Below are 27,325 nucleotides of genomic sequence, written 5' to 3'. Positions count from 1 at the left end.
ATGCCGGGAATAGTATTCAACCAATCATCAATCAACAGTTATCTAATTGTAACAGATTACAAAACATCGTGATGTGGCCTTCACCACCAGCAGAGTCAGATGCCGGGAATAGTATTCAACCAATCATCAATCAACAGTTATCTAATTGTAACAGATTACAAAACATCGTGATGTGGCCTTCACCATCAGCAGAGTCGGATGCCGGGAATAGTATTCAACCAATCATCAATCAACAGATTACAAAACATCGTGATGTGGCCTTCACCATCAGCAGAGTCGGATGCCGGGAAAGATCCATGGGAACCCGGGGACCCTCTTCTGCAGTGTCGCCCAAAACTAAGACGTAAAGATAACATCGTTCGAAACTAGTAACAAAATGCAAAACAAAAGCTGTGGTACGTATCGCCTGCGTGCATTCCATATACACACACACTATACGTTTGAAGCCGACCCGACTCAACACGATCGTCCCTAACTTAGAAACGCTGTAATCGTGAAGACTATTATATCTACGAGTGACCCGCCCCCTCCCACCCCAACCCCACCACCCCACCTTCGCAACCTGCACGACTGTCACTCGGGAAAACGCTACATGCTCAGGTTTCCCGACTGAAGCCGAAGAAAATTAAAACTGGCCAAACCACGCTAAGTCGTAGTAGTATTAAACCTCAAGCACACCGCCGTCCGACCATCTCTTCTTACTCCATGGTCCGACTATAGCCATGATATTCTACATAACGACAATCGAGTTGCGTCGGGTTCGTGATCAGTGGAATAGTGTGATGTGGGCTTTAAATTTAACAGATGTTTTTATATAAACAGCTATGTTCCGCTAGTGTTTTTGTGTATCTACCGATTTCTGTCTCCAGGGGCCCCTCTTCCAAGAAACCCACCGCTGTTGAATATTCATAACATTTCCCTACATGCATCAAATTCTCTTCCAAAGTAAGATCACTTTAACGTACAGAAATAAAAAAATAAATAGCTCACGTTTTTTCCAAGAATATTACAGCAGCTCCCTGATTTAACTAACAGATCTCAGTGTTTGTGAGAAGTTAACATGTTAAGTTCCTGTGGTTTTGGCATTAGCTATAAAATAGTAACCATAAAAACCATAAATTAGTTTATGATATACACCGAGAAATTTCGACAAAGCCCACCTCATCGTCACCATCACTGATATACTGCTCTCGACCCCTGTCCCACCCTGGCACATACGCGACATGAACTGCCCTTGTCTATAAGATATATATATCTTGCAAATGTATATGTTTATTCGTCAGTGTTCATCTGATGTATGACGTAAGTTATATTCAACTATTCTGGTATACCGGTCAACATATAATTATATACTATATATAAAATGATTATGGTGTATGACAATTTATTCATTCCTCTCGTTTGCGGCATCTGTGAATAAAAGCTAAATGTCTTCAGAAATTAATACATTAAGTGTAAGCATACATTAAGGCGGTAAAATATCATCTATATATTCATATATCATATAGCCTATATACATGATAAATGGTTATATCCAAATCGTGTCATGAAACGAGGGAGGAGAAAGTTCTTTTTAAATGTATATATAAATGAGGGTAAAAACGAGTTCCACCTTACCCCACCCCCCTTCCCCCTCACAGGGTCCTGCTCTCCTTTACTTCCCGCTCCTATCATGTGACATTTCATATTACCGGATAGCATAATAATATTATCTCGTTCATCAATAACTCGTTCTCGTTATGGTATTAAAAAACCGGAAGTAGAGGGCGCATTTCACAGTGAAAACATATCTTTGTTATTCTCACCCACAATACGATAGACAAAACTCCATACACAATGTCATGTGAAGTCGTATGTATTTATTAGGCAGTCAAGTTTGAACATTCTTTTGACATAAGAGAATATACTAGAAACTGCACATCAACAGTCGTTTTCGAACACGTGACATGTTGCGACTTCATAAGTGTACATATGTACGTTTACAAGCAATCAAAAATTTCTCTCTCTTAACTTAAAGATGAGGTATCGTCTGGTTTGGCCAATTATTACACAAAGTTAAACACGGTTATGTGTGAAGCTCAGCATGATAGTTACACATAACCGGTATTGTGCACAAGTTTCTGTAGGCTGCATGGCTTCCACGTACACCGTTAGTGATATGTATACAACTGTTATGATTATTATTTGTGGGTCACGTCATGGTTCCTCTGGCTATATATGGTTTCTAGCAATGAAGGTATCATACCACAACTATCGATGTTTGCTCGAGGGAGAGGGCGGTATTCAGGAACAGACAAAGACTTCTCAAAGAGAGCGCCCTGCGTATGGAACATTTTAAAATAATAACACTTATTAACATATATTCAATAATTACAGATATCTTCAATTTAATTCGAGATATCTGCAATTCATTTCAGATATCTCGAATTAAATTTCAGATATCTCTAAATATTTCAGATATCTCCAATTCAATTTGTGATATCAGAAAATGGCATTTCGATATCTTGGTCGCATTTTCTATATATATATATATATATATATATATATATATATATATATATATATATATATATATATATATATATATATATATATATATATATATATATATATATATATATATATATATATATATATATATATATATATAAATATATATATATATACATAGAAAATGCATATGCATTTACCTCTCTGTGTATCATATAATTGCACGCACACATTATTATTGAAGAAGATAATGGTTATCCATTCTACAGTACATACATGGAGTGAGTTAATAATACTTCTGCGCAATACCCGTGTTTCTATAAAGCAAGTATGTTCCAAGGATCAAGCAACTATTCATTTGTATTTATTCTGACATACGTTGTACATTTCTGTAACAGTATATATGGTATACCTTACAACATGCATGACTCACCAATTAATGTTACTTCTCCTTCCAAAAAGAATATATACAAAAGTATTATGAAACTTTATTAGAGAAGAATAAAGATGTCTAAAATAATCGCACAAGGTGAAAGTCATATTTTTTTTTTTAAACTTTGGTCCTTCAACCAGTTGCATAGTGGAGAGAAATGAAGAAACATTTAAATATTTAATACATCAAGAAAGTGGATTAAAATTTACAAAAAAAAAATCATATGTCGCATTGACCTATATAAGGAAATAAAAAGTTGAAACTATTTGATTTTTGAAAATGCGCTTTATAAGTTTGTCAAAGCTTTCATGGAAAAGTACCGTCTGTGCCACAAAATGTTTATAACTAAATCAATTTTCAATTGCTATAAATGTTAGAGGTAAATGTCGAGAGATACGCCCTACTTGGCAGATTTTCGCAACAAGGACAATTGCTTTTTCCACTTAGAGAGTTACCCCGCTGGGAACTTTCATTTCTTAATATCTAAGACAGCTTCCTGAAATTGAAACAATATGCCTCAATAAAGGAACAAGAAGTAATTGATATATCGTTATAATTTTGAAGCCTTTTCTTCCTTTGAGTGAAGCAGATGCAGGGACCCTACGGGATTGAGATAGACGGTGGAGGGGTGGGGGGGGCACCACAACCCGGTGACGGCGCCCTTAAGTGGGCTAATCTTGTTGTGGTCGCCTCTCTTCGCCATCACTATCCCCCAGCTTGAATGTGATTCCCTCACTACCGTAGGGAGTGGATAATCTCTGGAAAAGTGAAGAGACGAGAACATAATCAAAATTGAAACACACACAAGTAGAACCGGGCAAGTTAGTTACCGAAACGATTATCTCAATATCTCTATACACAACCTCTACTATGGCGAGCCGTTCGTGCCAACTTATTATGCCGTCTTATAAGCCATGATATAATGACTTATGAAAGCATATAATATTATATATATATACACATAAACCAGATGGGGATCCATGATTTTAAACAGAGAAGAAGTACTGCCCGGGAGGGAGGGGGGGGGCTCGGGGATCTCCAGAGGACAGCAACAATTTTAGAGTTGAAATGGTGCTTTTCTGAAGCATATTTCTAGGCTATAAATAGGTTGTGCTAATTACAACTTTTAATGTTTGTGCAGCGGGGGACGGTTGGGGAGGGGGGTTGGGAGTAGAATTTACACCCCATTACCCCCAAGATCTGAAAATTTTCGCATGTATGCTAAAGTACTAATCCAGGGTTCATACTTCATGTCGAGTTTGCTGTTGGTGTGAGATATAGGTTACCTTATACTTTTGCTGTAATTCTTCTAACTCTTTTGTTTTCCTGTCCAGCTCATCCTCCAAAGCTTTAGATCTTGTTTCTAGTCTCTTATAATCCCGTGTCATCTTGCTCTGCAATATATAATACAATGAAAATGACACATATAGGAGAAATACGGTCCAAGAAATGCAAAGTGACACAACTGTCAGTTCAAATTGAATTATTATCTCATTTTAATATTTGCTCCGGGTTTGGGGGGGGGGGTGGTCGTAACTTTATCTAGAATATTTTAGGTTGAAAATTTCATAACGAGATATTTTTCCCCCTTAAAATTCATGTTCCTTGAAAGATAGACTACAGCTAGAATTAGTTTTAATTTCATGGAAAATGTCCTAAAAGAGTTTTCAGCTTTGCTGAATTCAGGACGAAAAAAAAGATAATATTAATAAGAAGAATTTCCCCATGTGTCTCTTTGGTAAGGCAATAAGTTATATCGCTTAATAAAATACTTACCAATTTTTCACTAACGATGCCTTCAATTGACGTCATCAGATCCCGAGCAATGTCGTCATCAATCAAATCTGTGCGCATGCGTGTGTCGGCAGCTGGCCGGGACGTTGCTTTACTGTCGTGACTGTCTAGCCATTTTCTACGAAAGCTAGTTGTGGCAAATGAATATGTCGCCCTCTTTTCTATGTTGTAAGTAGAAGGACTGGAAGAAATAAGGAGAAAAAAGGACATTGTTTAAAAAATCTCTAACATCGTTTTACTAACCAGTCAGCAACAGACACGGGAACACACACACACGCATATATATATATATATATATATATATATATATATATATATATATATATATAAATGAAAATCGTAATGAGTTGGAAAATCAAGAACAGTGAAAAAACTTTCAGCCTCCAAAGGGATTCGAACCACGGGCCTTCCGCTCTGTACGCGGACACCCTAACCACTTGGCTATGGACGCTGATTGTATGTCCAGAGGTTCGAAACCGGTAAGGAAGGTCGTAATTCCACTGTAGGCGTTTGTCACCTGTATCGAGCAATAGTAGTTCTGTTTTTGGTGACATATTTTGCCTTACTCTAGAGATCAAACATGATGCTAACCAACTCGAAATCATTTGTGATTCCTAAAGCCGGATCTCGAAATATATATATATATAAATATATATATATATATATATATATATATATATATATATATATATATATATATATATATATATATATATATATATATATATATATATATAAATATATAATTGAAATCGTAGTGAGTTGGAAAATCCAGAACAGTAAAAAAAACTTCCACCCGGGCCTCCCGCTTTATATGCGGACACCCTAATATATACACACTCATACTGTTAACCTTCGTTTACGTTTATATATCCACGTGACGTAGATGTTCTACTAGCTTGTCAGAACAAACCTTTTCGTATTGAAATATTCGAGAGAAAAAAAGTTCCAAAGTGTTTAGCATTTTTAGCAAGTCATAGATTAGTACTAACATTCGAAAACTTTAATAACTTCCTATATGGCGAACTGAGAATAGTTCCCCGACAATATTCTGGTTGTGAAGATATTAACCTTTTGAAACATATAGATATCTATATATCTATAGATATCAATAAGATATCTCCATATATATTTTGTTTGGGAAAGAAAATGTGCAAAGGAAGTATAGGAGTCTATTGTTCTTGGAAATGCACAGTCTATTGGTTATATACACCCTTACAATTTAAGCTTACTGTGATCACAGTGTATTCGATGATCCATGTCTTAATCTATACGCCGTTATTGATTTTTTTTTTAAATCTATAAAAAGAAATGCCATCGGACTGTACGTTTTAGAGTTATGTCTGTTATTCTATGCTTTTCAAGTTCAAAAGTTGAATAAAATGTTAAAAACATAACATAATTTGGTACATTGCATGAAGACAGGCCAAAAATTCATTTGATAAATCATACTGAAAACTAACTGTTTATTTAACAGTGCAGTTTACAACTCGATTACCCTTTTAAACGGGACTTTCGTGAAACAAAGATGGATGCAAAAAAAAAATGCTCTCTAACTCAAATATTCCTCCCCAACCCCCACCCCACCCCCCCCCCCCCCCTAATTTTCAGGACTATATATTACACATCAAGAATGAACATAGTGTCCTAAATACCATGTTTTTATTGTTAGAAAACAAAACAATTAACTTACCTGCGTACTATCAACGATCTTCGCATCCGATCCTTGTATCTCTTGGCGGATTCATTCTTTGTTTTGTCTTTCTCGGAGGGATTCCAGTTTGCATCATGTCTGAATCTGTCTTGAAGTATATACACATTTGCCCGACCTTTTAATGCTTTCTGAAGAAAAAAAAATAAGAAATGGAGCTAATAGATGGACAGTTAAATTCAGATCCTGTCGACTGAGCTTTTTTGAAGAAAGAAGTACATTTTTTCATAGAAAAAGTTAAGGACTGATGTGTTTCAGTAATATATGAGAAGTGCAGGTTGTATTTCAATACGTCGAAGGTTTCATCAATAAAAGTGGCTGGACTAACACAAAGAAAAACAGAACACAAATACAATAGCAGAAAACACAACCAACGACTGTTGCGATGAGCCTTGCTTTACAGTACATAACAGATAGTATATTTCATGATATTGAAAGTTGGATATCTTCCAAGAATCTGTGTTTTTCTTTGTGTGATTATGAAATTGTAACCGTGAGAATGTGTCTTAAGAGACAAAGAGAAAAAGGAAAACAAACGAGTTCACTAAGTTTAGGCTTCGGTTCAATAATCACAAACTAAACATCCGAAAGAACAACCCGCAGGTTTCCCTGTTGCTGAACACTTTAATATTCCTAACCACAGTCTATGTGACCCTGAAATTTGTTATTCTCTATGGCTTCTTCAAATTAACTGCACAGGGAAGAAGCAACCGGAATTGAAAACCATTATACGCCACAATACACATAACAATGGGCTCAACAGAGATCTTTCTTTTTATGAGTATCCATGCTAAGTTTAATCCTAATAAGGTAATTTTTCCATCCCATTCCTGCAACTGATCAAGAAGAGCTGTGATAACGCTCGAAATATTTTGTTACTGATTTAACGTTTTAAGCAATAAAGTTGGAAATGAAAGTATCATTTTTTTCCTTTTTCTCTTTTGGATATATCTTACTTTCCAACACACGCCAACAGACATGTTTATATATATATATATATATATATATATATATATATATATACATATATATATAGATATATATTTATATATTTATATAAATATATTGCCTTTGTATATATTGCCTATATATAGCCTATATTTATATATATAGCCTATATATAACCTATATAGAGAGCCTAAATATAGCCTATATATAACCTATATATAGAGCCTATATAAAGCCTATATATAGCCTATATATATATAGCTTAAATATATATATATATATATATATAGCCTATATATATATATATGTTTCTAATATCACTTCTAATTTCAAACCTCCGCCTTCGGATAATCATCTAGTAGAGCCAGGGTATCTTCTTTCGTCACAACGAAGAGATCCGAGTAACCAAGGGAACGCACATCAGCTGTTCTCCTGTTATGAAAAAAAAAACAAACAAACACACATATGAGTATTCACTTAAATACCGTAATATTTGCTTGTGCTCATTTTAACATCTTTTAATTGCCCCCCAAAAAAGAGGGAAAATTTTGTTACTTAAGCCCGCTTTGCTCGACTGAAATATAATCATATGTTGCTCATTTACCTGTTTGAGCCGCTTTCCATCATTAGTAGTCCAACCTCACCGAAGAAGTCCCCGGCCTGTAGTGTACGGACCACTGTGTCATCATCTCTAAAAACGAAAACAAATAAGCTATTGTTGTTCGCAAATGCGTTGTTAATGGGTTCTTCAATTCGAAGAGGCAATGGCTCATTTGGTCACCATTCGGATATTTAAACTGTTATTTGCTTTAAATAGCTGAAGATTGATTCAGGTACCCATATTTGTTTCAGTGAACCCATCACCCAACCCATTAAACACCTTAATCTCCTAAATAAAACACCCTCATATACCATGATCACACAGAACACACACCCCTTCCCACCTACCTCATCGTTCAACTCATCACCAACCCCCATCACGTCACCCAGAAAACCAACCTATTAATCCACCCCCCCCCCCTATGTACTTGACATGTTGTATACATGTGTCAAAGCTATAGCTCAACACTGTAACTTTCATTTTATCTGAATGATCAGGTACGGAACCGGGGGGGGGGGGGTGTTAAGAAATTGAGCATGCGTATAAGTAAGTAACTTGAATCACACTTTTGGCAACCACATTTGCCTAAGCGTCAACACAGAACATTATGATGCGTATAGGTCTTTGATGTATCATGTGGTAAAATATGGCTAATATGGTTGCACAACTTGAGGGCCTAGATTACTTAAACCAAGCTACTCAGTCGCCCACCACCCACTCTTTACCTCTCTCCTTTCCCTCTTCTATCAAATAAACTAACCTCAGATATGCCATCGACGCATTAATTTACCATTATCCTCAGTAAGAAACTTGGTCGCTGGCCACCGAAAAAAATAAGAAAAAAGTTTTTTATCTGAATACCTAAATAATATCATAAAGTTAACTACGACCCTAACCATGAATATGTTGTGAGTAAGGAACTGTAGGCGAGGGTGAGGGGGGGGGGTGCGTGCTATTAACATCGCTATTAACCACTTTAAAGATGAGGAGCACGTGATGTTTACACCACCAAGCGGTGACTAAAAATGACATGTCAGAACAGACGAAGTATTTCTCACCCCAGAACCTCCAGAAGACCGTCTGATATGATAAACATCTCCCTCGCAATCTCTCCCTTCCTACAGACGAGCTCTCCCGGCGTTGTTACTACAAGTTGCATACGTAGCACGAGATCATGGAGGAACTCGGGCTCACACTCATGAAAAAACGATACCTTTGAAATAATGAAAGAGGCATGAAACGGAGGGTGCGGTGATGGTGGTATAGTGACAGTGGTGGGATATGAATAGTTTTTTTTTTTAAATATAATACTATAACTATATGACTTGAAACATTAACCAGTAAAATATTGCTGTAAACGACGAATCGAACAATTATTTTAGGATGTGTGCTTCCGATCCGGGGGAAGCAGGGAGATTGGATAGACCACGCCCCTCCTTTGCGCACGCCACTGCTGGTGAAGCTCACAATGTATATATATATCTCTCTACATATTTCATCGCGTACATTGACACAAAGAACTTTGCATAGTTCCGAGAAAGATCATACCTTTGAAAACCTTTTTATTTGTTGCAGCTGTTTTTTTCTCATCATCATTACAATTATTATTTTTTTCTTTTTCTTTTGATTATTAGTTTTTGTACACTAAGCACATGGTACCGCGTTAACACCATCTGAAGCCGTATGGGACAAAATGCGCTTGCCCTGCCGCCCTTATTGTAAATGTCTTGCAGAGGTGGAGGCCCCTTGATCATTTTGGGTGTCTCCACTCTCACTGCACTTTGCCGAATCGACCTATTGGATATTTGTACACAGTGAGGAAATTCACTGCTCAGTTAGTTTAACAGTTGGTTTCCTGTTAACATTCCTATTATCTTTACATGCGAATGTATTTCTCACGGCAATTTTACCTTCTTTAATGTTTTCAGATTCACGTGGATCGCCAACTCGGTTCGCAATTTGGTCGGCAACATTTCAAAGCTATCAACATCTTGCTTCCTGACAGATTTGCCTCTGTGAAAAGAATAGAAAACTTGTTAATAAATAATTAATCCACAGTTCTGTTGGCGTAAAAGAGTGGAAGAGAGTGAGAGAAACGAAGAGACATGAAATGGAAATGATGAGGGGAAGGGAAGGGAGGGGGAGGGAGGGAGTGGAAGGGAGTGGAAGGGAAGGGAGTGGAAGGGAGTGGAAGGGAGTGGAAGGGAGTGGAAGGGAGGTGAAGGGAAGGGAGGGGGAGGGAGGGAGGGGAAGGAAGGAAGGAAGGAAGGGAGGGAAGGGAGTGGAAGGGAGGTGAAGGGAAGGGAGGGGGAGGGAGGGGAAGGGAGGGGAAGGGAAGGGAGTGGAAGGGAGGGGAAGGGAGTGGAAGGGAGGGGAAAGGAGGTGAAGGGGAGGGAGTGGGAGGGAGGGAGGGGACGGAAGGGAAGGGAGTGGAAGGGAGGTGAAGGGAAGGGAGGGGGAGGGAGGGGAAGGGAGTGGAAGGGAAGGGAGTGGAAGGGAGGGGAAGGGAGGGGAGGGGAAGGGAGTGGAAGGGAGGGGAAGGGAGGGGAAGGGAGGGGAAGGGAGGGGAAGGGAGGGGACGGGAAGGGAGGGGAAGGGAGGGGAAGGGAGGGGAATGGAGGGGAAGGGAATGGAAGGGAAGGGAGTGGAAGGGAGGGGAAGGGAGGGGAGTGGAAGGGAGTGGAAGGGAGGGGAAGGGAGGGGAAGGGAGGGGAAGGGAGTGGAAGGGAGGGGAAGGGAAGGGAGGGGAAGGGAGTGGAAGGGAGGGGAAGGGAGGGGAATGGAGGGGAAGGGAAGGGAGGGGAAGGGAGGGAGGGGAAGGGAGGGGAAGGGAGTGGAAGGGAGGGGAAGGGAAGGGAGTGGAAGGGAGGGGAAGGGAGGGGAAGGGAAGGGAGGGGAAGGGAGGGGTAAGAGAATGGGACAGTATGGGGGATGGGTGGATGAACGATGGGATCGATGAAAACCAACTGAATCTGCAAGGAACTGTCCTTTACTTCACTTTTCAATATTATTGATTGGGTGGGTGGATGGGATGGAGTGGGGTGGGTGGGTGGGGGTGGGGAAGACGAGTATGTTATACTGGATACTGACAGAATTGAAATAGGACATCGTGTATCATGCACATATATGGAGATTTTTGTTGGTGGACATATTCATTAACATCATGTATACGTAATAATAATAACAACAACAACAACCTATAGCGAAGCCGCGCCACTCCAGAAGTAGCCTATGGTAAGCTTAGGGGTTACTGGTATATCAGTATTGCCCCAAAATATGCTAGTAAATCGATTAATGGTCACCCACACTCCCACATATCAGCCAGTTGCAACTTACCATACCACTCTAAAGGTAAATATCCACACTGGGACATTACATTGTCAATTCTGACGAGCCTCTCAACGTCAACAAACCGCCAGGAAAGTGCTTTTGAAAACATCTAGCAAATTTTAGCGTGGCTTACGTTCCCCTGTTATTCATGTGTCATTATTTACACGCATGCCCATACAGTCACATCTTCAATAATTTACCTCGCCCATGAGTACTGGTACCAGCCTAGTATTGACTGCTGTAATCCCTTAGGAACCTCGTGTTCTCTCATATACTTCTTAGCGTTGTCCTGTTAAAGATATCAACAAAATGGATGATGGAAATGAATTCCTAAGATATTTGCCTAACGGGGATCCTTGATTTTTTTTTTTATTCATGGGTCATTTTGTTATACTTTATTGTTGAAATATATGTAACAGCTGTTTGGCCGATTTAACAAATTCATTGAACTGCTTCTGTGTGTGTGTGTGGGTGCGCGCGTCTGTGTGTGACAATTTATGTTCGTTTATCTCACATTAAATAGATCTGTATAACCTCAATACATGCAGTAGTTACATAATTTGAAGACAAGCATGTATATCTTTCAGCAGTGATCATCATCATCATCATCATCATCATCATCATCATCATCATCATCATCATCATCATCATCATCATCATCATCATCATCATCATCATCATCATCATCATCATCATCATCATCATCATCATCATCATCATCATTATCATCATCCTCATAGCGTTAGACTGGACAACGGGGGAGATTTTAACATAATACGCGCTGTAACATTGATCGAAAGAAATCAACTTAATATAAGAACGCTTGACATCTGATGTCTTATCTCAGTTTCTACTAACCAGCTGGAAACCCAATTAGTCCATACACCGGCGTCCTCTCGGATAAACTCATTTGAAACACAACACCGTGATGTTGAGTTGAAAGTTAAGAATGTGGATTCACACATTTTCATTTGGTATTTTAAGGCAGCTAAGTTACATAACTAACAAGAAGAACATATAACATTCCAGATGCTTGTGTTACTTCTAATGATATCGATTGCGACGCAAAATTTTTCTGCTGATAACTTCACACACACAGACACACAAACCCTTTTCATTGCGAGAGTTTCGCACAACTAGTATATGTATATGACTTGACGTATATTTTACGCATAGCCTCATGTTAAATCCGCCTTTCTCACTACATGGAAAGTGCGGTACATACAACATCGTCACCAATCTTTAATTGAAGATCGCAATGTCGTTGGCTTCTTAAATTGAGGTGAAGAACAGAAACTGAATAAACATACATGCATTATTAATTTGTCATGTCAGTCATTGTAACATGCGGATATTTTATATTTTACACTCATGTTGTTTCGCCGGGTATGAAACATTACCTGGCTTGCCCCGCCAGCCGGTTGTATTAATATGGTAATACTTACCACCTGCCCTTCATATTCCATCCTTTTGGCGTTTCGTTGATTAATCACGACTCCAACTTGGCCTATTTGAAAGAAAATACACATATATAGTGTAGAAGAGAAAGAATTACAATTTTAAGAATAAATCCTACAGTACACGTGTTATACGTTGGTGGTATAGGGATGAACCAAAGTAGTTCGTTGGCGGTTACACATACTTTTGCTTGGAAACCAGTGCATTGTCACGTCGCGTTATATCTTGTAACTTAGTGACATATCTCATGTAAAAACGTCACGCAACGCTTTGCCACATCGTGTCACAGCAAGTCAGTTCACGTTATACTACTTCATGTCACGACAAGCTTTACCCAGTGTCATGACCAATCGTCCTTTGGACGGACTGACAATGGAACATAAAAAAAGCAAGCAATTGGACAAAATAGCAGAACAGAAACAGAAACGAAACGCACCCACATTAAGCTAGTACTTGAAAAGAAGGATACCATCATTAGCATATCAGCTCTCTCATTTCGAGACAGTGTTTGACATCAGCTTCCAATAGACACATCTAACAAGCCGCTAAAGTCTTTCTTCACTTGATCTATATGTCACGGCAAGCCACTTCATTTCACGTCAAGCCACGTCACTTCACATCAATTCACTTCACTTCACTTCACTCACATCACATCACATCACATCACATCATATCACATCACATCACATCATATCACATCACATCATATCACATCACATCATATCACATCACATCAAATCATATCACATCACATCACTTCACTTCTCTTCTGTTAAACTTCACGTCAATCCGCAACCTGTAACTTAATGTTAGCCATGTCACGTGAGTTCAAGTCCTTTCAGGTCACGTGAGTTCACGTCAGCTCACGATACGTTAAAATCAAGTCAACTCAAGTTAACTCACGTAAATCACATATCACATGACCATTTATTTGGATAAAATGCGAAGGACAAAAAAAAAGACCATAGATGGGACTTACCTACGACTGTTGCGAAGCCGAATATTCCTAACAGGAAGCCAAGGATTTGAATTATGTACCTTCAAATCGAAAAGAAATATGGATAGTCAAAATAAGAGGAGGGACCCCTCCCCCTCCCGACACCCCCCTCCCCTCCCCTTGAGACATTTTGGTAAAATGGAGGGGTGTATATAAATGCAAACTGCTGCTTAAAATTGGAACGATGTTGAAGAATGTTCGACTGTTTACCTTGTACCACACATTCATGTTACACATTAATGTGCTGTACACTACCTTTTCCTGTCTGTGAGCACCGTCAGAGTAACTATTTATTTATAATCGAAATGGCTTCCTTTTGTAGAGTGTATATTGCTGACGCAGATGATAATAACGGAAACGTGTTTCTGGAAATATCGTTACAGTAAAAACAACTTGAAGTGGATAAGTGACAGGTACGGTGCTTTAAATGTATGGCACATAACAATGATAAATTTGGTCCAAAATTAAAGTTTCTTAAACTAGTTATATGAACCTTGCTGTTTTCCATTGATTTATCAGTACACCTTTCGATTCACCTGTCTAAATGTGATAGTAGTATCAAAGCGTGTCTGCCATTACGCATGTACGTGTGTATGTATGTATGTATGTATGTATGTATGTATGTGTGTATGTATGTATGCGTGTATGTATGTATGTATGTATGTATGTATGTATGTATGTATGTATGTATGTATGTATGTATGTATGTATGTATGTATGTATGTATGTATGTATGTATGTATGTATGTATATTTATTTATGTATATACGAGTGAACATATACTTACATAGGTGAAAACAAGGAAATACATTGGATATGTTCATCAATTATGGCTGCATTAAGAGATTATTTTAACGAGAAACATGGAACATATATATTTATAATATATATATATATAGATATATATATATATAAATATATATATATATATATATATATAAATATATATATATATATATATATATATATATATATATATATATATATATATATACTACAACTCTTACACTTACTGTGGTGTTGTTTCAGGCCAATCGACATCCCCAATGGTCGTCAGTGTAATGGTAGACCAATAAAATACCTCTAGATATTGCTGAAAGCTGTCGTTGGTTGCCATATCGGACGGGTGATCCACCATCTCGGCGGTAGAAAAACTGAAGTAAATCGCTGCCACGATATGGTTGATTAAAAACAGAAAGTGGAGGAAGTGCAAGATCCGCCAAACATTGGGACGAGATGATGCAGCCTCTACTTTGAATGCGAATTGACGAGCTCGATAAAATTTGATAAGTCGCGTTAATCGTAAATAAGGCAAATACGGTCTCTTTATGATAGCGTAACAAAAATCAATGGGTATAGTCGACAGCAAATCCATGACGAATTCTCTACTGTTAATATAGTGCTTGGCAATTAGTCTACCGTTATGTACCAAGAGACCATGTTTCATGTAAGCGGTTCGAACTTGCACTAAGATGTCTGCTACATACACGAGGTCACAGACTAAGTCTGCCGCCAACCAGAGACGCCGGTAAGCTTCGTCTAGGTCTGGCCACGCAGACCTAGCGATCGAAAACCAAGCGTTGTAAGTAATGGCGATGATCACAGGTACCAACCACCAGAAGATGAAAGCACCGTCTGGATTCACGACCAATCGTTCGCAGACCAATTCGAACCTTGTTAATCCGGTCACATTTTGGCCATCTTTGTCGTAGTGGTCATTCAGTGTGGTCATATCTATCTCGTCGTATTTGACGGTGTCTGACGAACGTCGGCGTTGTGTGGTGTACTTTGCGATGAAAGAATCGGGGTTGCCAGACACCCATTGACTACCTCGGCGATCACGATGCAATTGGTAATTTTTTTTATGTCCATTTTGAAACTTGGTGATAGCACGAGCGACAGCCCAAGCTGATTTCTTATGCTTGTTTGGGTCAATATCTTCCTGCGTCTTGGCTGACATTTTTTTTTTTTTTGGAAATGATTTTTTATTATTATTATTTTTATGATTATTTGTTGGTTGTTGTCACCGGTAGAAATCAAAAACCTTCAAGAAAACGATTTGAAGTTGGGTTTGATTTAAATAAGAAAATCTGTAGTACAGTCAAAATGTGACACAAAGATGACGTCAGAACGATCATATCAGTTTTTGTTATTTTGTTTTTGTAATATTATATATTGAGATATTGTAATTTGCCTCAAACTATCTAGTATACAGATTTGGATACGTACGTAGTTTAACACACGAAAGGGATGAATTATAAATCACAAACAACTTGGTGAGAAAATAAAGAGCTTTGAGTATAGCTCATATTTGCAACCGTTCGAAAAAATAAAGAGCATAGCAAGTTAAGCGAAAGACGAACGAAACCACTTCTGCCGATATAATCCCTGTACCAGTGTGTAAAATAAACTGCACACCTTCTGCACACAATACTGTAGTCTGTCCAATCGAAAGTTTCATTTGGTGATTTGAACTTACAGTTTCATTCCGCCAAGCACCGATTATTACTGCAGACTCTAAAACGTCTGCAGTTTTTGGTTATATATTAAATATGAAATCCGTCGAAAATCGAGAAACTATGTAACTCCAAAAACAAAACAAATAAGTCCCTTTCCCCGTTTGGTTATCTGGTAAAGTGACTACGACGATAACAGTTTCCCCGAAGGCTGCCCAGTATCGATATTGGTATCCATGCACACTTTACCATTCAAACATCCGAATGTGGTAGCTTGGAAGCTGTAATATACACAACACTATACCCAAAGACACATTATATCACATTCGTGTATCTCGCGGCAACTATTTAAGATGACTTTGATCACCTCAGAGCTATTAACTAAGTTGAACGAGCTATCCACATCACTTCACATCACTTGGCGAATGACGACAGCAGGAAGGCCAAACGGTAACCTGAAATCAAAACCAAAAAAAGAAACCATCCTTCCTGTTTATAACACTATATAGCTATCCCTCTGTCATCCTATATGCGTATACACAGTGAATTTTGACGTTGACTGTGGTAAAAAAAACAAATATGGAAGCCACGCTGATATTCAGATTTCAAGATTGATCCCAAATTATAATTGAGCTGTTGAAACGGAATGCAATATTTGGTTAGACTTCCTCGTTACTATACTAACGCTTTTAACGGCACCGACTAAGAATGTATAGGCTATTAATATCTATATATTTATATGTATAAGTTGTTGGTCGGGTATAGACAGTAATGGTATGTTATAGTATATAGTGTGTTATTGCCTATATAATCAGCGTGCGATTCGCATCTGTTTATATCTGTCATAATAAAATCTGCTATTCAATGTTGATATAGTTAAACTCCTATTGGAGGGGGGGGGGGGGGTGGGAGTGGGTCATGGATTAAATACCCAGCTATAGTCATTCATCACAGAGTAACTAGAATCAGGTTTTGTTGATTCAGGTGATGGAAGGGAAGGGTACACGGGTATGCTGCTAAATCAATATCCGCCACACACAAAAAAGGCTGCAGTGACGTCACAATTATAACGGTCACTCCGATGGTCACTCCGGTGGTAAGATGTAATAAGCTTGTCACACCCAAGTTATTTGGCCTATGTGAGTCTGTGCATTTATTGTTTCTTATAATTGCACACTCATCGAAGATTTATGAGAGGTCATCTAAATCTTGACCCACGGGAAATACTTTTTGAAAGATTATAGCTTATTTTGCACTAAAATAATCTGTTAAGGGAAGCCATAATTGAGAAACATATCTCATGTACTTCCTTCCTTGTTTCATTTTAGTAAGTACAAGTTCATATACATACACGCATTAATATACACATACGTACACACATACGTGCGCACTTACCTAGGTACATTTACAAAATACTTTTTTCCTTATAGTATCTCTGGTTTAAAGAAAGGGGGAATTGTTTCGACCAGGAGTGAAAGTCTACAGGATCTGCTATACGGTTTTTCCGTTACAAAATAATAAACTATAACATGGAGGGAGGAGGGGGTAATACATATAACAAGGTTTAGCACTGTTAGCATAATACATGAGCTGGCGTATGGTTACCCTTATGCATTGCGTCGGTCGCATGGTTTTCTATATACGCTGATCCGACCTTGCAATAATCTGCACTATCATGGTTTAAGTCACGACAAAATCTGCAAGGCCTACTTTGGGAGACATGCAAATTCACCCTGTCGAAAATACGAAGGACTTGTTTTGGGTGCGTGATATCTTAAAAAGAAACAGTGCCGAGGTACGCAGGCAAGCTTGTCGCGTATCGCTTGTTTAGGCTTCGTTTCGGACAGAAACATCATGCTACGCGTGACGTCATAAGGCGAGGCTTCGAGAAAGATTTCAAATACAGTTTGGGAACCATGGATATGAATCGTTTGATTGTGTCAAATAAGCCAAATGGAGATCTCCAGCTCAACAAACAGAGGGCGCTGTCACATCGGGTCCTTTGTAGTTCCGCGACACTTGGCAAGCTGCAGTCATTACTGAGCATTCCTTTGAGAAATCTCTGACGGAGACTGATGGATAGAGTATTTCCCGATTCTTTGATTCGAGCATAGTCTGACATGTTCGAACTAATATACGGTTTTAACCACAAATACATAGGCCACTCAAGTAACACAACATTCACACACATCTGGTCGTCAACCAATCAGAAAGCATCTTTCATGTATTTTCAATGACGTCCGCTAAACTGAGTTAAGAAGACAAGAACTTTTTAAAGATATTATACTTTATAAAGATACACAACTAGCAAATAGATTGAGATCTGAAAACTTCCCAGAGCCGTACCAAAGGCACTGTTATGATCCAGATGTGTATATATACTGATAGCGCCCTCTACTGAGACGCTTAAGATCGCCATTATGCACACCCGCGCTCACAAATATCCATATGAATTGTTATAAGACTTGTTCATGCATGGAGGATATTTTCGCGAATGAAATGCGTCCCTTAATCCATGGAAATGTATTTTCTTTAAAAAATATTCCCTTAAAAGTATGTCAACTTGTGATGATAAGGCCTCAAGTTTAATTGTACAAAATCGATCAAGAAAAACCTGTTTAAATATAGTGATCCAAAATGGCCGTTATTTTGGTAAAGACTATTGTCCGTGTAAACATTATTAAGAGGGGGCGTTTGTTCACTTTGCATATGACGGTGTTCAACATTTTCATGTAAATAGACGTTATAAATTTATAGTTGATAACCAACGTATATCTTTACAATATCAAATTCAGAAAACAAGTAAATTGTTAGTGTTTTTATGTCGTTTGTTCTTGACAATTTAACCTTTGTGTAAGTATCTCTTCCGAGATCCGGCTTTAGGAATCAAAAAATGATTTTCGAGTTGGTTAGCATCATGTTTGATCTCTAGAATAAGGCCAAATATGTCACCGAAAACAGAACTGGTATTGTTCGATACAGGTGACAAACGCCTACAGTGGAATTACGATCTTCCTTACCGGTTTAGAACCTCTGGACATACTATCAGCGTCCATGGCCTAGTTGGTTAGGGTGTCCGCGTACAAAGCGGGGGGCCCGGGTTCGAATCTCGGTGGAGGCTGGAAGTTTTTTCACTGTTCTGGATTTTCCAACTCATTACGATTCTCATATATATATATATATATATATATATATTCATTTATATATATTCATTTGCCTTTGTGGTTTACCTCCATTGCATTAACATAAAGTCTGTTCAAAGTATCTCTTTCGAGATCCGGCTTTAGGAATCACAAATGATTTTCGAGTTGGTTAGGATCATGTTTGATCTCTAGAGTAAGGCAAAATATGTCACCAAAAACAGAACTAGTATTGTTCGATACAGGTGACAAACGCCTACAGTGGAATTACGATCTTCCTTACCGGTTTCGAACCTCTGGACATACAATCAGCGTCCATAGCCTAGTGGTTAGGGTGTCCGCGTACAGAGCGGGAGGCCCGGGTTCGAATCCCGGTGGAGGCTGAAAGTTTTTTCACTGTTCTTGATTTTCCAACTCATTACGATTTTCATTTATATATATATATATATATATATATATATACTGTTCAAACTAATGATAATAAATACGCGTGTTGTAATACTCAGACTAGGATAATTGACTCCTGATTTCGGAGAGGTCCCAGCTAGGAGTTTATCCAAGCGTCCCATAGAAAACAAAGATGGTTGGTTTCGTTTTGGTATATTTTTAAAGCATATTTCAATTTGAGCTACTAAGTCCGTGCTTACACTTCTTTGTATAGCTTGTATATAATAACGCGAGCGCACACCTCGGGCAATGTCGCCTTTGGATAAAGAAAGAAGAAAAAAGACCTATTTACTCTTTAAACTTATAGTAGGTGCATTTGTCTTGATTGCCTTCAAAATGGAAAAACAAAAAACAAACAAGAAGGTTATATAGATTTTAGTTATCCAGGGTTCCCGTTTTCTCTCTTGTAAACATGTAGCAAGTCATCAAACTTTTCGGGTTTATATGCATGCAAATGAAGATATCCTACTTCTGATACAGAAATGATCCTACATGCAGTAACAATACATAAAGGAAAATATACAAGAAGCGAACGAGTTACCATGTTTAAGCCTCAAATTATTGTCACATGCTAAGTTTGCGAAAACTTGGCCAAAAAAAAAAACAACAAAAACCAGTTTGTTGATTTTCAAATTGACATTGTTAAATTATAGGCTATATTAAAATTTCCCGGTGACTAAAAACATTCAGAGGTTATAATAGTAAAATGGTATAAAAATTCTCGCCATATGTTTTGTGGTTGGAGACTTTTGAGAGCCTGGTATATCTGAGGGAGGGACAGGCCCGTAGGGCAGAGGCATCGATTAAGGGGGGAGGTTCGCCGTCCTGGGAGAGGGGTATAAGGGGAAGGGGTGTCCCCCCTCCCCTTTGAGAAATTTGTCCATACTTCAGGCGGCATAGATGCCAAATGATACCGTGTTTTCCCTCTTTTTTCCCCTACATTTGTATTTCATTTTTCTCTTTTATTGGTCCATATTTCATATTTTTACAGATTTAGCACAGACTGTCAAATGGTTGGTGCCAGAAGGGATTTTTTTTTCAATTTTTTTTGTAAATGAAACAATTATGTTATTGTAGGCCTAGGTCATAAAACTGGGTTGTAGTTGTGGTTGTTTATAGGAGTTTCATCCATTCATACAACCCTGCCTTTTTTTTTATATTGAGCTAGGAATTTTGAAAAGAAAAATGATCATTTTTCTGGGAGGGAGTGGGGCACAAGGCTCTGGCTACGTGCCTGGGGAGGGGATAGAGTGGTGAAAAACTAAAGATTTGATAGTGTCATAAGTGTGGTTTTTACACAGGCCGGGTACAAACAATAACATTCCATATATATCATTGCTGTGAAAAATTAAGACAAGGAACTATAAGCGGTGTTAATTAAAAAAAACCATTGTTTAAAGGATTGGTTCAGGTGTTTGACATGTCTATTTTGTATGAAAGAGCACAAAAAGACAAAACGAACAGTGAAGAAACTACCATGATAGCGCATGCTCTGTTAAGGAGATATGACACTTTGAAGATATCTAAATTTCTTTGAAAACGACTGGTGTAGAAAGACTTACTGTGAGGGTGTGATGTCACCTCCTCACTTCCTTAACATTTGTGAATATATTTCTTTAAAAATTATTTACATTTTTTAACACAATTGAAAATAATATAATCAAAAATTCTTCAGATGTTCAATCTCAAATACTTCCTTTGACAAATATGAAATCTCCTGACATATGTTTTGGTTGAAAGTCATGAAATCTCACAGAATATTTAGAGAAAAAAACAAAGACTTTTCAGGAATGTGAGGATGTGACATCACAGCTAGTCAGATTTCAGCAGTTTCTACACAATCTGATAAAACATTACACTTGAATATCTCTTTAACCGAAAAAAGATATTTGAACAGTTTTTTTTCACCATTGTGTTTCTTTTATTGTCCTCTTTCATATAACATAAACATGTATGACAACTGAACCAATCCTTTTATACAGGCACACATTACACAAGGAGCACAATGAAAAATAATGAGAAAAAAACTGTGTATGTACATTACCCATTATGTAGGTTGCCGCATGGTTTTTTTTTGTACTAAACAAATATGTTTTTTTCGTAGTTACTTGAACAACATGGTGTGAAGTTTAGTTTTATGCTCTGTTGAATATTCGCCACCACTTATAATTTTTTTTGAACCTTATACATTGGTAAATCAAAAATGAAAGGCTGACTCGTTCTGGTGTCCCTATTGTGTGATGCTTCAAAACAGTTAATTCAGCTTGACGTTAAAGTCATTCAAGCGAATAGAAAAAAAAATCGAACGAAGGACATAAAGACTGAAGCATTGTACAGTTCTAGTTCCTATATCATTCTGTACTTAAACTCACTACTTTTAGTAACCTATGTGCATGTGTATGTGCGTGGGTGTGTGTATCTGTGTGTTACTCCGACCAATCCGTGTACTAATTACGCATAGGCTATTGGACTTATCACTTTATAAATAAGTTGACTTCTTAAGTCATTTTAACTGGTCTCAATTTCAGCGAGCTCTTGTTGCAAGTTCCAATCAAGTTTGATTGCAATTCAATAGATATATGAAGTTTTTTTGACAAAGTTTGGTGGAATCGCGGTCGTGGAAACTTGGTCAAAACACGTTTAAAAATTAGTACAAATGGTTTTATGGATTGGAAAGTTTTGCTGAAAAAAAGAAGGGTTACCAAATGGAACAAAAATCTTGAATTTTGACGAGAGTAGGAATCTGGAATCAGATCACTACGAAACTAAGGAATTGTGTCATACGGTGCACTGTGGCAGTTTTACCTATCGTTACACCAAAGGAGACAAGAGTGTTTACATATTGTGACCTTTTTTTTATTTTTTGTGCTCTTTTGGAAGACAATTTTTAATCTGACATGATAACGTATAGGATCATATCGTTCGATACAATAACATGATATTATGTCGATGTTTTGAAAGCAGGGAATATTAAACAGGTCAGTGTTTTCTTTTGTTTCCTTATGCATGTTGATTAGGCATTTCTGAATTAGGAGTTTTTTCTTTCCATCTCATTTATTCACGATTATTAAACATGTATACTGTACATCGATTATATTTATGTATGTATTTATGTAGGTATGTCATCTGAATGATACAATTAAGGAATTATTAACATAATGCCAAAAAAAAATGATTCTGAATTGAGTATTTCTTCTTCTCCTCTTAGACCGAAATATATGTATACATATCCAGAAAAAACAAACCTTCAGTGAATACAAAACTCACGCTTACCCCCCCCCCACACCCACACCCATACACACGTACAAATACAGAGACACACAAGCACGTACGAACATAAACACACACACACACACAAGTAAAACAAAGCACATGCATAGTCTGCGTTTCATGTGAAAGAGCGATTTAAGACAAAGCAAAAAGTAATCGGAACACAAAACAAGTTTCCCTATACCAGGGTTGTCCAACCTACGGCCCGCGTGCCACAGTCCGGCCCGCCGCATGGTTGCGTCCGGCCCGCCAGAGATGCTCTACGGTGCGAAATGTTAGTGAGCAGATTTATTGATAACAATTTTAAGCTATATAATCAATCATTCGAACCTTCTGGGTCCAAAAAACTGCATACAGGTCAGTTTGTGTGACACTCTCTCAGCGGAGGGGGGGGGGGGGCGGCTGGACTTTATTCATGTCTTATCAGGAAGGAAAATAAATCAGTGCGCTCCGCGCGCAGTGCTCATATCGTGTTGCCCTGGGCTTCGGGCAAAAATCGAAAAATCGAGCGTAGGGTTCATGCGGCCCCCTCCTTCATCATAATCATTCCATGCGGCTCTCCTCTGCAAAAGGTTGGACAACCCTGCTCTATACCATTGATTGACCTGAGAATACCCTCAGCACAAGGCCAATAACAGGGGTGCATGCATGCATGCAAGCACCCTAGCCTAAAGTAGGTTACTTCCCGGTCCGTCGTAAGGGCAAACTTAAACAAAGAACTGAAATTAACCATACACGACAAAAGCGAAAAAGAATTATAGCGTATCCACGACCTTGAGCACCCTTCCGGGTGGGCATGCGAACGTTGGAATTATTATTATTATTATTATACATATATTTATATCTGTATATATATATATATATATATATATATATATATATATATATATATATATATATATATATATATATATATATATATATATATATATATATATATATATATATATATATATGTTATTCGGCGTTATTCAGCGTCTAAATCGATCTATATAATTCCGATCTTTATATTTCCTGTGAAGTGACGTATATATTATACCTGTTATTCTTTACAGTTAATTATATTGTCATGTCTCTGTTATTCCTTTGTCAACAGGCTATAGCAATTACATTGTTAATCTACAAAACTGAGAGAATTGTTCGTATTGGACGTGCAACAAACGACCTCCGAGTTAGTAAAAAAACAAGAGAAGACTGTGGATGTCCCATTTGAAGTTTCTGGACTTATTATAACTGGGAGTCATTTATCAGTTTTTTACAGACCAAAATTTTCACAACCCTTCCTTCGCACAATGAATCAGATTAAGAGGATTAAGAAGTTTCTTCTAACTTTCTTTGCAACGACATTCATGGTAACCACATTATTTTATTTACCTCCCACTAATGAAATGTATGAATACGAGACTGGGGTTTCTCAAGGGAATGTGATTTTATCGATTTTGAGAAATGGGCTATTTTTCCGAGCGGCGCATGAATCATGTCAAAAACGTGTTGTATTATTCGGTATAAGGCAAGACTGGTTTTCGTTCTGTAAACACGGTGCTGGTGCTCGCTATAGATCTCTCGTAAAGTTTCCTCGGGTGATCAACTGCCCACTCACGGAATGTTCTGTACTTCTAAACCACACGAAGGAACCAAGTGAAATAAAGCACTACGACGCAGTCGTATTCACCAATGTGTTTCACTGGTTGACGCCGGAAATGTGGAACTGGGTACACGGCAATCGGACGAGAAATCAAAAGTGGATTATGATTACCCAAGATAGTCCGCTTTATATCACTGGGTTACAGCCCCCTCAAAAGTACGGGAACGACACTTACGACTGGTCAGTCACTTATAAGAACGACGCTGACTTTTCTCATCCCTATGGATTCTACGAACGTTTCGATAATGGCCAAGTCAGAGACGTTAATCTCAAGAATTTCTTGAATCCGAAGCGGGGTCTGTTAGCCTGGGTGGCGAGTCATTGCGAGACTTTGCAATGGGATCGACTCAAATTTGTCAAAGATCTCGATAAATTGATCCCTGTGGAGACGTATGGCAAATGTGGTGACGAACAGTTGCCATGGGATAGGGAGACACTGTTATTCGATGTGATACGCAAGTACAAGTTCTATTTGAGTTTAGAGAACAGTTGTTGTGACGACTACATCACGGAGAAATTTTGGCGCGCACTGAAGCTTGGTGTAGTACCCGTCGTCGTTGGAGCGCCGTTAGAGCATTATATCCAGAAAGCACCACCAAATTCGTTCATACACGTCGACCAATTTGGATCGATATCGGAGTTAGCTATCCATTTGATAGAATTAAGTGGCAACGATGAAAAATATTTGGAATATTTTAAATGGAGAAAAGAAGGGAAGGTGGTCAGTGTTCCTCAATACGAGCAGTACCTTCGTCCAATTAAGGATCAGACACACTGTGATATCGCAGAGAGGCTAATGAATAGTCACAGCAGAAGTTATGTCAGGAAGAAGAAAATGCATTATTTTGGGCCAACTTGGGCCGGAAGTTGCCACGATTGCGGAGCAAAGAGTTGGGTAAGCGCTTACATGCTCCCGCAGAATTATTCTAGAAAAAATAATGATGTTTGGGCGAAGTGATAATTATTAGTGGATATATATGACTTCATTTCTACTAAAAGAATATTCTTCTTCTTTAATTTTTCTTCGATGGTCAAAAGGTCTATTTTAAATTTCCACTCATTGTTTCAATATAGTTTTTCTTGCCAGTAATATGATGCATATTCAGGTTATTAGTGCATATGCCGTTCCAACGGCCTCCTCCCCTCCCCCTCCCCCCCCCCAAAAAAAAATATCTCTATCTCTCTCGTTATTATTAGGGGTAACGAATTCAGACCATCGATCCTTGATCAATATGTCATCGAGATATTTTATAGTAACCAACTTCCCCAAACATCATAGGCTACATCAACAATCCCATTTGAGTGATATCACTGTTACAATTTGTGTTAACACATTGTACACCGGAGACATTAGCCAGTCTAAATATGGCATTGCAGAGGCAAATAACATATATTTCTAAATCAAATTAAAATTTAAAAAAAATACAATGTTTGTTTCCTTCTGAATCTAAAATGTTGACAATTTGAAAAGAACGACAAATACATGAAAAAGAAAACGTGGTTTCACTCCTTAACAGCGGCGTTACCACAGTTATGTATAGAGGAGGGGGTGGGGTGGGGGTGGGAGGTTAGAGTGGTTAATTGCTATATCATTCTGAGGGGTTGAAGGCGACGGGAGTTGAGAAATTTATTGTTGTAAACTGGGAGGTGCTGCTACAAACAATGTTGAAGAATTTCCAACTGTTTAGGTTGCATATATATATATATATATATATATATATATACATATATATATATATATATATATATATATATGTATATGTATATATATATATATATATATATATATATATATATAATGTTACGTACACTAGGATTTGAATACTCTGGGATGGGAATATTCCGTCTGTGTGTGTTTGTGAGGGGCGGGGGGGGGGGCAATGAATATTCATACAGATGTTGAAAGGAAAATGCATCATTTGCACCATTTGGGTTGATAGCCAGCAGTTTACTTACGTGGGATTTGTTTTGTTAGAAAATTCAATGGTGTTCAAGAGAAAATTGAGAGATATTTCAAGAAAAGAAGGTCTTCCGAAGATCTAAACGGTTTACTTACTGCCCAGCGTTATATGAATTTGAATGTTTAATGTTAGAATACTATAGTTGATGTGAAATATGGACAGAATATCTTGCTTAAAAAAAAAAAACAACAATTATTGACAATGTATTTCCTATAGAATTTATCATTACTGATAACATGATGTGAATTACATTCCAAAAAGTTTTTGATTTTTGGAAAAAAAATGATTATCCACACGATTGCAGACCGCAGTAGAATAAAACTTCCACTTTTCGAGTATATTTGGTCTCAATGGGTACTAATTCTAAAGAAAATGAAAACGAAAAGAAAGAAACGCACACAAAATGGGGGCGGGGGGGGGGGTAGGTGAGAGAATTGGTCAGGACTTCAATAAAAAGGCGGAAGTCACAATACAAGCATTTCTGACAGGAGGGGGGCAGTGGCGGAGCGTCCATATGATGCCCGCCCCCCCCCCTAACGGACTCAAATGGACTGCTGGCGCCCTTTTCAGTTTTTTACCACTTTTTAATTATTCGCGATTATTCACTTATTTATTGCGCTCTCATCTACCTATTGACATTTGTC

The 27,325-nt window shown here is 38.0% G+C and overlaps 2 protein-coding genes across 2 annotated transcripts; one reads left to right on the top strand and one right to left on the bottom strand.

The window, feature by feature from the left end:
* Positions 1-1,839: 1,839 nt before the first annotated feature.
* Positions 1,840-16,905, bottom strand: LOC139981074 (cyclic nucleotide-gated channel alpha-3-like). Its single transcript, XM_071993233.1, has 12 exons — positions 14,776-16,905; positions 13,745-13,803; positions 12,753-12,814; positions 11,508-11,596; positions 9,888-9,990; positions 9,036-9,190; positions 7,981-8,067; positions 7,712-7,808; positions 6,411-6,559; positions 4,700-4,898; positions 4,210-4,317; positions 1,840-3,681 (listed from the first exon to the last, which is right to left on the bottom strand). The coding sequence occupies exons 1-12, from the start codon at positions 15,720-15,722 to the stop codon at positions 3,595-3,597; spliced, it is 2,142 nt and encodes a 713-aa protein (XP_071849334.1). The 5' UTR covers positions 15,723-16,905; the 3' UTR covers positions 1,840-3,594.
* Positions 16,906-22,145: 5,240 nt separating this feature from the next.
* On the top strand, positions 22,146-25,876 carry LOC139981292 (4-galactosyl-N-acetylglucosaminide 3-alpha-L-fucosyltransferase 9-like). The gene is made up of 2 exons (XM_071993550.1): positions 22,146-22,783; positions 24,172-25,876. Exon 2 carries the CDS (start codon positions 24,368-24,370, stop codon positions 25,676-25,678), a length of 1,311 nt encoding a protein of 436 aa, XP_071849651.1. The 5' UTR covers positions 22,146-22,783; positions 24,172-24,367; the 3' UTR covers positions 25,679-25,876.
* The last annotated feature ends 1,449 nt before the right edge of the window (positions 25,877-27,325 follow it).

The sequence above is a fragment of the Apostichopus japonicus genome, chromosome 15 (genome assembly GCF_037975245.1).
Source record: "Apostichopus japonicus isolate 1M-3 chromosome 15, ASM3797524v1, whole genome shotgun sequence".
NCBI classification, from domain to species: domain Eukaryota; kingdom Metazoa; phylum Echinodermata; class Holothuroidea; order Aspidochirotida; family Stichopodidae; genus Apostichopus; species Apostichopus japonicus.
This window is presented reverse-complemented; position numbering and strand designations above follow the sequence as displayed.